Source organism: Pungitius pungitius, chromosome 20, assembly GCF_949316345.1.
Source record: "Pungitius pungitius chromosome 20, fPunPun2.1, whole genome shotgun sequence".
NCBI classification, from domain to species: Eukaryota; Metazoa; Chordata; class Actinopteri; order Perciformes; family Gasterosteidae; genus Pungitius; species Pungitius pungitius.
In genome coordinates, this window is record NC_084919.1 from 9013251 (window position 1) to 9026180 (window position 12930).

Sequence of the window (12930 nt, forward strand, 5' to 3'; positions counted from 1 at the left end):
TCTGAGGAATTCAAGCGCGCACACACACACACACACACACACACACACACACACACACACAGAGACAGACATATATGCTGAAATTCACTTGCACTCGTGTAAACACACACACACACACACACACGCGCCTCCTGTTCCTGCTGTAATTCTCCGTCCTCTGCCACGCTTGCCAGGCTGAGGCCCTTGATCTGCCACTTCCTGTAATCCTCCATGGGAGAACGATGGCGCCAAATGTCCTGGCAGACCAGCCAGGCCAACAAACACACGTACGCACAAACGTGCACGGATAGCCACGAGATCTTCAAGTGCAAAAAGTAATGACCACAAAGACATGCATGTGAATCCTAGGATTCCTAGGATGTCTCTGATGAAAAATTCAACTTGATGAAAGTTTAACCAAAGCACGCGATAGGAAAACGACTGAAAATAGTATGAATCTTGATATTCATTATGTCCCTTTCATCTGTGCTACGCTGGTATCGTTGTCATCAGATAAAGAAACTGGGCTGACTAAACAGCCAATGAGAGAGGAAGAAAACCAAAGAATAGATAGAGGACTCCCAATTCACCTTCCCCGGACTGCGATAAGACGCTATCTGATAAACATCACTCAAACACAAGAGACTCCTCTGTTTATTCAATTTCAAAGTTACCAGTTTCAGCCAGAGGGAACCATCCGACAAGATCGTTTCAGCCAAACTTGGGATAGTCTGATGGAGTTCTGATCTCTAAGCTGATTGCTTTAATGCATATATTTTCTCACCACAAGTACAACTCTTTTTTTTTTCTTTTTCTTTTTACACCGAGTTTCCCAAGCCCTGAGCTCATAGAAGTAATGTACCAGCCAGCAAGACATAATCCCCATTAAGCCTACTCACCAGTTCCTGCATCAGCCCTGACGTAGAACTTCTACCAGAGGAAGGATTTCATCTCCTTCTCCTAATCTTCTAATACACGTGTACTTCTAACCCGAAACCATTGCACCTCTTCCTCCAGAGCAGAGCAGCTGTTGACTCTCTAAATCTTTAGGAACATTCAGTCCCTTCCGGGAAAAAGTGGTGCATCATTATCCCCTCAGTCTCTGTCCCTCTCTTCCTCTAAAGAGCAGAGAACGCTCTGAAGGTGCACGGACTGAACACCGAGACGTCTGGTAAACACGGCTCCGTAAGTCTCTCCGGTTCTTTTTCTGGGTGCAGGTGAACGAGATACTGAGTCACGACCATAGCTGCGGGCCAGGCGGGAAGGAGGGACGGCCAGGTGGGCAGCTCTTCATCACACCGCGACGAGCTGGCAAAGGCTTTGGGAACAGGCACGAGAACACATGGAGGACCTGTAAAAGCAGCCTGAACGCGGGGCGCGAGCGACGCAGGCGGGCGTTCTCTGGAGCTGTACGACTCCCCGCGGCGCCATTCCATCCCAAGCTGTTGTCCCCGTCCCCCCCCCCCCCTCCCCTCACCCCTCCCCGTTTGGGTAAAAGTCCCAACATTGCGAGGGAGCCACCTAAACGCGCGGCTACGCTGAGACCTTTCCAGCGCAATGTCTTGTCACTTTTCAATGTCGGTTCTTCACCGCTGGTTCCAAAAAAAAAAAAAACACTCTTCAGCGTGTTCTAAAAATACCCTGAAATCCCACCAATATATGCAGCATCTGAGTGCTGCAGCTCAGACATCTGTTCACTTACCTGCTGCTGCCTCCCAATGATGCAGGGACGCGCCACAGGGCCTACAACATCGCCAACGACACCAGAAAAAGGATACAGTCTGAGAGCTCCGCTCTGGGTGCCGATGGCCAGTATCTTCTGCACAGGGTCGAAAGCCATGGACGAGGGCTGGTAGGGGAAGCCATGACGGACGGTCTAAAAGACACGCAGGGAGAGGGGGAAGAAGAAAAAAAAAAGAAAAAAAAGGAGAAGATGTTATCAATTTGCATTTCGCAGCAGGGGTGTTGTTTTGTCAAAAGGACGTCCCGCGCCACGTGTTGGGTAAACAAACTGCCCAGATGGACGTGAAAAGTGTTATGAAGCGGAAACGTAAAGCCTAAAATTGCACTGGACTGCGGGAGGCGAAAGAGAGAGGAGCAAACGCTCTTTCTACGCAGCGTCACTCTGTTCCGTGTGATCGGTGAGATTTGGCTTTGCTAGTTGGGATCCTTTTTAAAATCACGGGCCTATTTTCAGATTTCTTCTCTCTCAGATCACTCTTCTTATCCGTTTTTTTTTTCTTCCCTTCTCTCATCGCCTCCCACGTGAAGTCGTGATTACACTGATGTCAGAAAATTTAAAAAAAAAACAAGGAAAACGCAACAATAAGCTGCGCCCTGGTTACGATTCCTCGCAGGGCCTTGTGTTTGAGCGCATTGTCCTGTAGGCTGTTGGGCTCGTCGGTGTATTTGATTGTGCGGCTGTGGCTTTATGGCGTCAGTCCGCTGGTGGTGGGCTTGTTGGATTTGTTTGCTTAGCGGCAGAAGGCTAAAGCACATTACATAAGAAGCACTCAGTGCAGCAAGGACACCTGGCTTCTCCACAGAGGGGAATTACAGGAGAGTTTTGGTCCAGACAGACAGTGAAGGTGCGGGAAGGGTGTGTTGGCTTGACTCTGGATTATGTATTCCAGGTTTCTGGTTAACACGCTCACATAATACTCCTGACAACTGCTACAATTAGTGCAGTTTTTGACTCTGCCGTGATGCTGAGCTCCGGAGGACACACACAGACCCTGGCAAATAAGACGAAGCCCGGCTATGGCAGTTGCCCGGGGCAGCTAACAGACCAATGGGTACCATGAGAAAAACTCAGCTTACTGAGGCAATTAAAACTTCCACCTGCTTCACAAAATTATTTTATTATTAAACCTTTGATTTAATCCACAATCACACTGAGGGGATCAATAGCAAGCACGCAGTCTTGCGTCTAAAGTCTATAGTCTATAAAAAGGCCACAACCATCCATTGGGGCCCAAAGGGGGAAATCCTTATCAAACATTAGTTTGTGGGCTAAGACGTTGCATGCGTAGTAGGTAAACTGCTATTGGATTTTTTTTTGGTTTCTTCAAACAGGCCGCCACTCTCTCCAGGCGGCATCATTCCCCAACGGATCAATGATCCGGGGGTAAAGTAGTGTGTGCTTATGTGTGTGCTTGTGTGTGTGTGTGTGTGAGGGTGACAGAGCTAGAAAGAAAGGAGTGTGAGGGGAGAGAGAGGTGAGGGCAGAACGGGATAGAGAGAGACACACACTCACAACGGCGTTTTGCTAATCCAAACCCAGCACATTATGCAAGAAGGGATCAGTTTGGCCCAACCCCTCATACAGCAAATGATGACATTTCCTATAATGCAATAACCAAAATCGACAATTGCTCTGAAAAATTTCGAGAAAAATATAGATATATATATTGGGGGAATACTTAACTTAGTGATGTGTATTGCCCTGTGGCCAGCGCGCATTCACCATACAGTATGCGCATTGTACTCAGACCTACAGGCTACCGACCATGGCACAGGGCGCTTTAAACACCCGCTTTCGAAACGGGATTCTCCCTCAATGTTAAATAAACATTCAAAACATACACAGCAAGTGCTCGTTGTAGTTGTTGTTTTTTTTAGTACGGAGCAAAATGATTTGCTAATTGACGTATTCGTTGTGTGGAGCCCACTCGCACCTACAGCTGCTGAGATGGAACACGCGCACAACAAACTGTATGTATATATTTATATTTTTAACATACACGCGGAACCGTGATAAAAGCAGCTGTGTTATAAAATCATCAGGCTCGCCCACCTTGCAGAGCTGGAAATGCTCGGACTGGAGGGTCTCGTGGATCAGATGGTTCTCCTGTGGCCCCACTTGGACGGACGGGGTGGAGGACGAGACCTCCTTCAAGCCGTCCAGCACCTTCCTGATGTTGAACTTCTTCATCTTCACACCCGCAGAGCACAGGATCGAGATCGCCCGCAAAAGATACAGGGGATAGCCACTTTCTCCCTAACACGCACACACACACGCGCGCACGCACGCACACGCGCGTACACACACACACACTCAAGCGCTGATTTCCCGTGTAGATCTCACATTGAAGTGATTGTTATTTAGCGCAGTCCCCATGCTGGAAGGCTGTGGCGCGCGCTGCGCACGAGATCGCGTCTTTTTCTTTTATTTTCTTTTCTTTTCTCTTCTCTTTCGCGTGTGAAAATTGTGGAGAGGCGCTGCTCGGATGTTGGCGCGTCGGTGTGATTTGCTCGGGAGTCGGTGCTGTGCCACACTGCGTCGCGGCGGCGGCTGCGCTCCTCTTCTTCTTCTTCTCGGCTCCCCTCCCCTCCCCTCTCGGCTCTGTGCGCCGCGCTCAGCCAAGGCGGAAACGCAGCGCGGTGGCGGTGTTGCTGCTGCTGCTGCTCCTGACGCTCCTGCGCATGTCTGACGGAGCAGAGGCTTCAACGCAAAACCCGCCACCTCGCCACCCCCCCCCCCTCTCTCTCTCTCTCTCCCTCTCTCTTTCTCTCTCTCTCCTCCTTTCATCTGCCCCCAGCGACAACGCCCCCCTCCCCCTCCCCTCTCTCTTACTTGCACGCACACATAGTGGGTTTTTGCTCCACTGCACCTGGTGATGCTGGGATGCTGCAGCGTTGTGAGTGTCCGTGTAGACAGACGGGTGCTCGGTCCCATTATTTTTCGACTACAACCTCGCCCCACCCGCTCCGTCGGAGGTTCGCAATAATAAAAGGCCATCCCAGACTCGCGTAGTGGAAGTGGACGATAAAACCTTGCAGTGCTACACTGGGGAATGGGGAGAAATATTGCATGAGTGCTGTGTTTTCCTTCTGCTATATTTGAACATTAGAATAAAGCGGCGAAATGAAAGCATTGCATTCATTTTATTTTACATTTAACTTGTATGTCCAGACATCAATCTAAAAATAACAGCGTATCATGTTGGCCATACTGATTTGCTTTTATTGTTTAGGGATGTATGCATTTGCAGGGAGGCCATGCATAATAAAAGCCAACAGCTGAGCAAGCAATGCATCTATCAGTATCCATGGTGATGGCTTTTTCCTGTCACTGATGGAGTCCCATGGTTTACCTGTTACTTAAACCCTCCCTCTGAAAGTGTTTCTTCATGCAGTAGTAACACTTCACAAGTAAAGAGCTACTCAGGAGGCATCGGTTTAGAGAAATCTGCCAACCGGGATACGTCGCATGTTCATTCAGGCAAGACCTTCAATGGCAAAGGCCATCATGTATTTGTTTTAAAACAAGAGAATATTCTGTAGATTTTGTTCATGCGACATTTAAAACGAGAGATTGTGTGGAAACAGGTACTGAAGGTGTATCAGTTGTCGGACATGTTAAGACAAAGTGGAGGAAAGGCTTCCGTTTGGATACAACATTGTGCAGAGTTTGCGTTTTCTCCTGAATACAGCGTGTGATTTTCCACTGGAGCTGCATTTTCCTCCCACAATCAAAAAGGTGGGCTGTCATGGTGACACTGAAATGCCACAGTAGTGACGGGGAGGGATCTGTATGCGTGCGAGCCCTGTGATGGACTGACCACTTGTCCGAAGGTGTAAAAGCTCCAGCTCTGCAACGCGTCGCTCGGGTATGAAAGATGGATATTGCCACGACCACAACACTTGGAGTCAGTGTTTGTGAGTGGAGCCCAAGACGTCGGTGCAGGTCTGTGTGTTCGTGAGGTCACAGATGAAACATCCGGCCCTCGACAAGCTCAGCTGAGGCTGTTTCTGGCTGTTTGCTAACATGCTCGTCTCTGACAGGTTGACGCCACAGCGGGGACGGGGGGGAGGGGGGGGGGGGGCGCTACGGTGGAAGTAATAGGTGTAACACCTGATCCCAACCTGGGGGGAGAAGTCCAACACACGGCATGTCTAAGTGCCGTGTGTTGGACTCAATGCAAGCAATCAATGCAAAACAAACGAGATCATACGTATGTGTTTTCGTTTAAGCTAAAATGAAGGAGGCGTCCGTATAATGAAGAAGTTGATGAATAAAAGAACACAAGAATATATGAAAAGGGCTAGAGAGCTAATTATTTATTCAGTAGTCATGCCAGGGTGGCTTGAGAGCAATTGTTGCAATGCTCATTTGCATAATGAACTGAATTTGACCAAACGCACCTTCCAACCCCAAACTGATATCGCCTGATCCTGAATGCATTACGCCGGCAAACAAAGAGCATGTGTGGAAGTGACTGAGTGATGTTTAAGGGGAGAGCTTTTGGCGACTCTGACATCAGTGATTTAATTTGGCGCCATTGTGTTGTGGCGAGGCCATTTACCCAGCTGCATTGTGTGTGTCTATGTGCGTTATTTGGAGTCTGACTGCTGTGTTTGCGCTCTTTGATAAGGATTTCCACGGAGGCAACGCTTTATTAGTGTTTTTGTGTAAAAGATAAGTGTAAAGTAAAAGGGGGAAAAGGGATGGGGACGGACAAGCAGAAGTGTAAATCCAATGTCAAGAGTGTTGCTGGAGTGCAGATTGCAGATGAATACCTTACACAGATGTTTGCATAAAGAGGACAAATATCGAGTACATTATTCTACATGCATCTCATTACTGAGACTAGCGTTTAGCATTGCAACAATACCACAATGCGCATATGCACAAAGAACAACTGTTCTTACACACAGAGTATTCACCTCTTGAGGATATTAGCCACTTAAAATCTTACAGAGGACCTAACAGGGACAGACCTTGTCGCACTCACTCACACTCAAGACGGATCCGTCCCGAAGCGCCACACGGCTCGGTGTCACGGTGAGTCCTGTTTGACTTCCCCCCCCTCAAAGTCCCAGTGCAGTCTGGAGAGAGTGAAAAACCTAAGAGGACACGAGGGACAACAGGTCGTGGGGAGTGTGGGCCTCTGTCATGCGGAAGGATGAGAGGGACAAGGACCTCCCGCCCTGACTGACAGCTGTAGTTAATCAAGCCATTCACAGCACACCTGAATTTGGGGCTGATGTCCCCGGACCTTCCCGCGCCAGTCAACCCTTCTGTCCTCACGCGGCGACCATATCCAGTGCTGCCCTGTGTGTAACGCTAGTCGCCACAATTTGCAAACTCACAAAAAAAAAAAAAACAGAAAGAGCAAAGAGGAGCAGCTGAAGAGCAGGCGAGGTACGCGTGCTCAGACGGGCACGCGCGCTGCTCGCAGCAACGCGTCCCGGGAGAACTGCAGGTTAATCAGTCGATGCCCTTGAGGGAACCCTTGATTGTCTCTTGTCTGGTTAAATAGGAGGACGTTTTCAATGAAAAATGTGTCCGCTGCGAACACACATGTAGATGAGCTGCGCGCAGGCAGCAGAGCAACCCCCCCCCCTCCCTCCCTCCCACCACACCTAATGGTTACACTGGGGCCTATAAATATCGATGGGAGGATGAAAGAGAAATTGAAAACGCCTTAACGCCTGCATCACGTTCACTGTGTTCCTCATGAAAAAGCCGGAGCCTAACACAAGCATGAGCTTATGATCCTGGATCCGATTTGATGAATATTACACTGTGAAGATCTAAGAAGCTTCAGATCGAGCTTTCAAGGTCATAAGGTCACACGTCACTAGCAGAGAAATAGCATTTATTTTGAGGCTTGTGTGTGTGTGTGCACGTATGTTTACTGCAAACAGCCCAGAGGATGGAAGTGACACAACAGCAGCTTGTCTCTACTTGGAGCAGCCCAGCTGGTATCAATTCCATCAATCACCAAAGGCGATGAGCTGAACACCAACTCTCACACACACACACACACACACACACAGTCGAGCAAATGGATGTCACTGTTAAGGAAAAAGGGCCATGCCTCTGCCCAGGGCCTATGGGAGGACAGATTGTTAAAAAGAACCTGGAGATGGCGTGAAGCTAAAATGAAGTTTACTTGAACCAGAGGTGGAAGAAAGAAACACGAGAGGTGAATATCGCCTTCGGCTCAATGTCACTGATTACTGTCGGTTCCTGTCGTTTTAAGTAGCAGAGAACTGATGGATGATTTACTTGTGTTGTACATGGACACAATGTGTAGAAATGGTTAGAAACACAGGGAACACAGAAAGAGAAAAGTATCCCGGCCTGTTATCAGGATAGAAATAATCAATGCTGAGCACAGGGCAGTTTATCAATGACTCAGCACTTCACCGTGGTATGAATCCGCTATGTTAAAACATTAAAAGTCAATGACTATGAGAATCTCAGGAACAAAAAAAAGAAGAAAAAAACACAATTCTGCTGAAAAAGGCGCATTGAAAAGCAGATTAAGAAGCGAGTTGAACTCCTCCTCCCTCAGGACTACATCCGTGTGATGGTGAGCTGCCCGACCAAAGGCTCTCCTCCTCCTGTAGCCTCTGATGGCCAATTAAGCCGCGCAATTATCCCCTGTTTGGCAAAGGCTTTTGGACAATCCAATAAAGTGGGATGAAACTCAGACTCCTGTTTTATTGGCAACCCGACACGTCCCGGCTATGCTTTGTAAACTGAGTCTGCATCGCTTAATCAATGTAATCATCTCAACACAATTGGGTTTGGCTTCAAGCAGTTGCTGTGAAGCTATTTAAGGAGATTGTGTGTATCCCCCCAAACAGCCGTCTATCTATTAGCTCACCCTTCATCCATCTATCCGCTGAGGCAGAGCTTTGAAGAGGTGACATCAAATGATGCATAATTATTGCTGTGCTAAACAGAAGTGTGTCTGATACCCGGGTACAAACAAACAAACAAACTGGGGCAGTCTAAATCTACATTCAAAGATATTTGGAAATAGACGGCAGGCTGTGGCACAACAGGAAGTTGCATTAGCTGCATCCAGACAACCACGATGTACGGACATGAGCCACTTCCCAACAGCAGCCACTGAAGCACGGTTCCAGTAGTAGTCCAGTAGTATAACTGTCAGGGGACACAGTGGGATTAAAACATTCTAAAAAAAAAAAAAACAGTTGGGATGCAAAACAACGTTGGATCTGCATGTTTGAATTCACACACGCGTAGCAGCAGTGTGAGCACACATACACACTCCCGCTGTAAAAGTTGTGATGTGCAGCTGTCAACCCATAAAACATGCGGTTTACAAACATTAACTCAGTTTGACCTTCAAATAGAAACAGACTAATCTTTACATCGTGGTGCAGAGAGGATCTTATAGGCATTGATAAGTGAGGGCTTGAGGGAAATAAAGAAAAGGCTACAATTAGAAAGCCTGTCTGTGTGAGGTACAATAGAGCACGTTCTTACACAGGATTTCTCACTCTTTAAAGTAGGGCTCTTGTCACTTAAATCTGATGACAGGTACTGTTTTTAAATGGCAATGATGACCTTGTGTCGGGTGCTTCATTGGCTCGCCCCCCCCCCCCGGTGTCTCAGAGGGGCTCTGTTGGCTGAGGAGAAACAATTCTCGCTGGACGTGGGTGAAACGTAACACTAAAAAGAGAAAAAGCCAGAGCAAGGTGAGGCAGTGGAGCAAAAGAGTTGGGTTAGGAGAGAGAGAGGCTGCAACCAGGTCAGCATTTTAGTATTTTGCAAGTCAGGGTTCGGTGTGTGTGTGAGCACAGAGATGGAGTTATTGTTAAGTACAGCGGTTTGGGATTACTGCGGTACAGTGTGGATGTCAATCTCACCTTTTTTCAAACCCTTAAATGCTACGGCTCACCAAAGGATTGACCTTTTGCTCCTCGTGGTCTGCTGAGCCTCAGCTTCTCTCTCTCTCTCTCTCTCTCTCTCTCCCTCTAAGTCTCGCTCCTCCGTCCTCTGTCAGCATGGCGAGTCCTGTGGACGGACCTCGGGAGACATTCAGCCCCAGAGGGGGGAGAGCAACAACAATTCGACAATGCTGCAGCATGTTGAGCCAATAGGCCAAAGGACCCTGTATCCACCCCCATACTCCCTCCCAGCTGGGAGTGCATGTTTGTGTGTGTGTGTGTGTGTGTGTGTCTATTGATGCGTGGAGAAGTGCTTGTGCATGTGTGGAGGCAGAGGAAGGTGAAAGAAAAGGCAAAAGGAGCTAAGTGAGCATAAGGCTCTTGAGGACTTGAAGGGAACTGCATTTTCGTTGCAGACATTACAGATTTATAGATTGTATGCAAAACAAGTCTACGCTATTTTCTGGAATAAAAGCACTGTGTTGTGCATTATTCACAGATGTACGCTTAAAGGCATGGTTCCTCATATTAGGGAAAATGTGCTTAACTTGCGTTCTCGCTGAGTTGGATGAGGGGATCGATACGACTCTCATATCTGCATGACGCTACAGCCAAGACACTATGAGCTTAGTTTAGCTTTGCATAAAACCCTCTTGAGGAATTCATTTACATCTCGTATCTCATAGGTTTGTCCTGAAGTCCAAAAAAACGTCAAGTTGTATATTCGCGCTGACGTAGATGCTCAAACTATTTTTTGCTTTCACCTATTTCCAGACTGTCAATCTCCCGGTGTCTTTGTGCTTAGTCAACATGCTCCTGGCTCTGCTACAAGATTCATAGGATCAGCGAACTAACTGATGTACATTAAATGTCAGAGACTTGATTTAGACTTTGAGCCACGTGTTATATGAAAGCTGCTGACTTAAAGAAACAACAGTAGGTAGCCTATGTAGCGTATATTTGACAGTGACGTTGCCATAGAAACAGAGAGAAACGTTAAATAGCCACGCAGTTCCTGCGAGTCGCCGTTTTTGTCATTCAGTAAGTAAGAGCAAAGACATTGATTAAGGTACTCTTGAATTATTCCCTCTAAAAAGCAAAGTGAATTAAAGAACCACCGCAGTCTGCCAACTGCTTAGAGAGTGTGTATCTACTTTCAATTAATTTCATCATCCCTCTATGTGGGTCCATTCAGGAATCAAATGTGTTCTTATTACTTGTGGGGAGTCAACTGCGCACACACACACACACACACACACACACACACACACACACACGACCGACTGTCCCTTTGTTTTCAAGGTTACACCAGACTTCTTCATTCGCTCACAGCACATTTGCATCAAACCACCAGCTGCCAATTAACAAGCGTCCTGGCTGTTAATGCACACACGTCACTGCGTATTACATTGGCGGGTGATCTAAGCACCCGCAGAGGACTAGGAGGCGGGGTACTGAAAACAGCAAATAAAATATTTTTTTTTGTAAAGTAAGGGAGGAAGGGTTGGGTGAGAGGGGACAAGGCTTTGAGGATTAGCGCCGTGAAGCGGCTACAAGGTTACAAATAGTGGTTTGCTAGGAAAGGCTTTACTCACGCTGTGCAGAGCACACCTCACACAGCAGCACACTTTTTGGAGCAAAAAATACAAATAAACCACATAACAATGAACACATGCACACTCTGTGTTCTGTGTGCGGAGCCGAGCGGCACAGGGCATTTATATCAATCATTGTCTGCAGGTATTCATACATAAATAAATGACATGCAAAGTTTGCCTGTGTCTACAGCATCATCGTATAAGCCGAATATTGGATTCATATTTTGCCAATTATCATCTTTGAAGTCCAATATCATTATGAAAGGGAATTATCTCCTACAAAGATGAGTTTCAACAAACAAATTGTCAGCAGCAGGGTACAAAAGCTTTAAAGCAGGAGCAGATTACTGCAGGATGACTTTGCACATGCACACATACAAGAACAAAGAATTGCTCCCACACCGCTTTTTTTCCTACATACAGGTACATCCACACACTCACTCACACAGCATAAAAACTATTTCATTCATGCAGCAGCACATAATTGAACTATTCATTATTGTCAGGAATGAACACGCCACAGTGCAGTGTAAGGACAACGTTTTGAGGTCCACATCCACTAGATGGCGCTCCTTCCCTTTCATTTCTAAATTAGCTTCCAATTCCCCCGCTGGTAAGCTTCTCTTCTAGACTCCAAATACTACTCAAAGTAGTAAAAGAGTAGTAAGTAAACACAGTAAGTGCCATAAAGGGCACTTACTTTACTAGAATGATTTTTTGGCAAATAATGAGCTGAGCTGATGGAGAGATGGACATATCATACCTTCTCATATAGTCTCATCTCCACCACAGGGATATGATGTTGATAGTTGCCATGTTGCTGCCAACACCTTTTTAGGTAGCAGTTTTTGAATACAACACTTCCTCTTGATCTTGTTGGAATGGGCTATTGTGAAATCATATAAGGAAGAAAATATCAATTAACCAATCAATCCGTACCACTCAATTTGTGGGAGGTTGGTTGTATCCAGCATGCAATCAATACAGTGACATTTAGAGAAAAAAAGAGATGGATTTGTGGAATGTAACCAGGCACACTGGGCATCAAAAAACTAAAATCCATACGTTGCGGGCGACATTCTTGGTGCGATGAAACACACAAAATGTACAAATGTACAAATGCTACAGAACAAAAAAAGACTTGATTGCTTTTGTAGGTGACCGCTGGCTCTGGAATGAAGGTTATGAAAGAAAGATGAAGGACAGGGAAAGTATATATATATATATATATATATATATTTTTTATTATTAGTAGTAGTAATATAAATTATGAACAAAACATTAAAAATGTCATATTCCAATAAAATCTAAAAACAAATGCAACCGCATTCTCAGCTCTAAATCAAGCTCAGCATGAAGATTCCTCGGTGTTTGAGCCGACTTGTTGAAAGCCGATCAGATTTGAGCCTGAACCTTTGCGCCAATGGCCGCATCATTTCTTCTTGCCAGCGGTCTTGGCCGATGTTTTCCGCCGCTGGTTGGCAGACAAGTTGGGCCTTGTATTTTCTAAGAGTGCCTGCTTAGCATCCTCCAGAGCCTGTCCCTCCGCCTGCTTCCTTTTCATGGCTGCCACCTGACGGCTCCTAATAGACTCGCAGGCATCCAGGAATGTCTTGCAGCGCTGCCCCTGGGCTGCCTGGAGTCGAGCCGGAGAGGCAAAGAGAATAATGATGTACAACCGGAGGGATACGAAGCCGAC

The 12930-nt window shown here is 46.7% G+C and overlaps 2 protein-coding genes across 6 annotated transcripts in view; both read right to left on the bottom strand.

Moving 5' to 3' along the window:
* Window positions 1-4427, bottom strand: part of stxbp5a (syntaxin binding protein 5a (tomosyn)) — a 71418-nt gene extending 66991 nt beyond the window's left edge. For 3 of the 4 annotated variants that reach the window (XM_037450252.2, XM_037450249.2, XM_037450248.2), the window contains exons 1-2: window positions 3776-4427; window positions 1758-1855 (exon numbers count right to left, since the gene is read on the bottom strand). In XM_037450252.2, the coding sequence (XP_037306149.2) occupies window positions 1758-1855; window positions 3776-3913 (236 nt within the window). In that variant the 5' untranslated portion in view covers window positions 3914-4427. The remainder of the gene's footprint in view (window positions 1-1757; window positions 1856-3775) is intronic. The other variant, XM_037450247.2, reaches the window with a different exon arrangement.
* Window positions 4428-12453: 8026 nt separating this feature from the next.
* The window catches only part of adgb (androglobin), a 31552-nt gene continuing 31075 nt past the window's right edge, over window positions 12454-12930 (bottom strand). For both annotated transcript variants that reach the window (XM_037450245.2, XM_037450246.2), the window contains one exon: window positions 12454-12867. In XM_037450245.2, coding sequence (XP_037306142.2) covers window positions 12664-12867 — 204 coding nt within the window. In that variant the 3' untranslated portion in view covers window positions 12454-12663. The remainder of the gene's footprint in view (window positions 12868-12930) is intronic.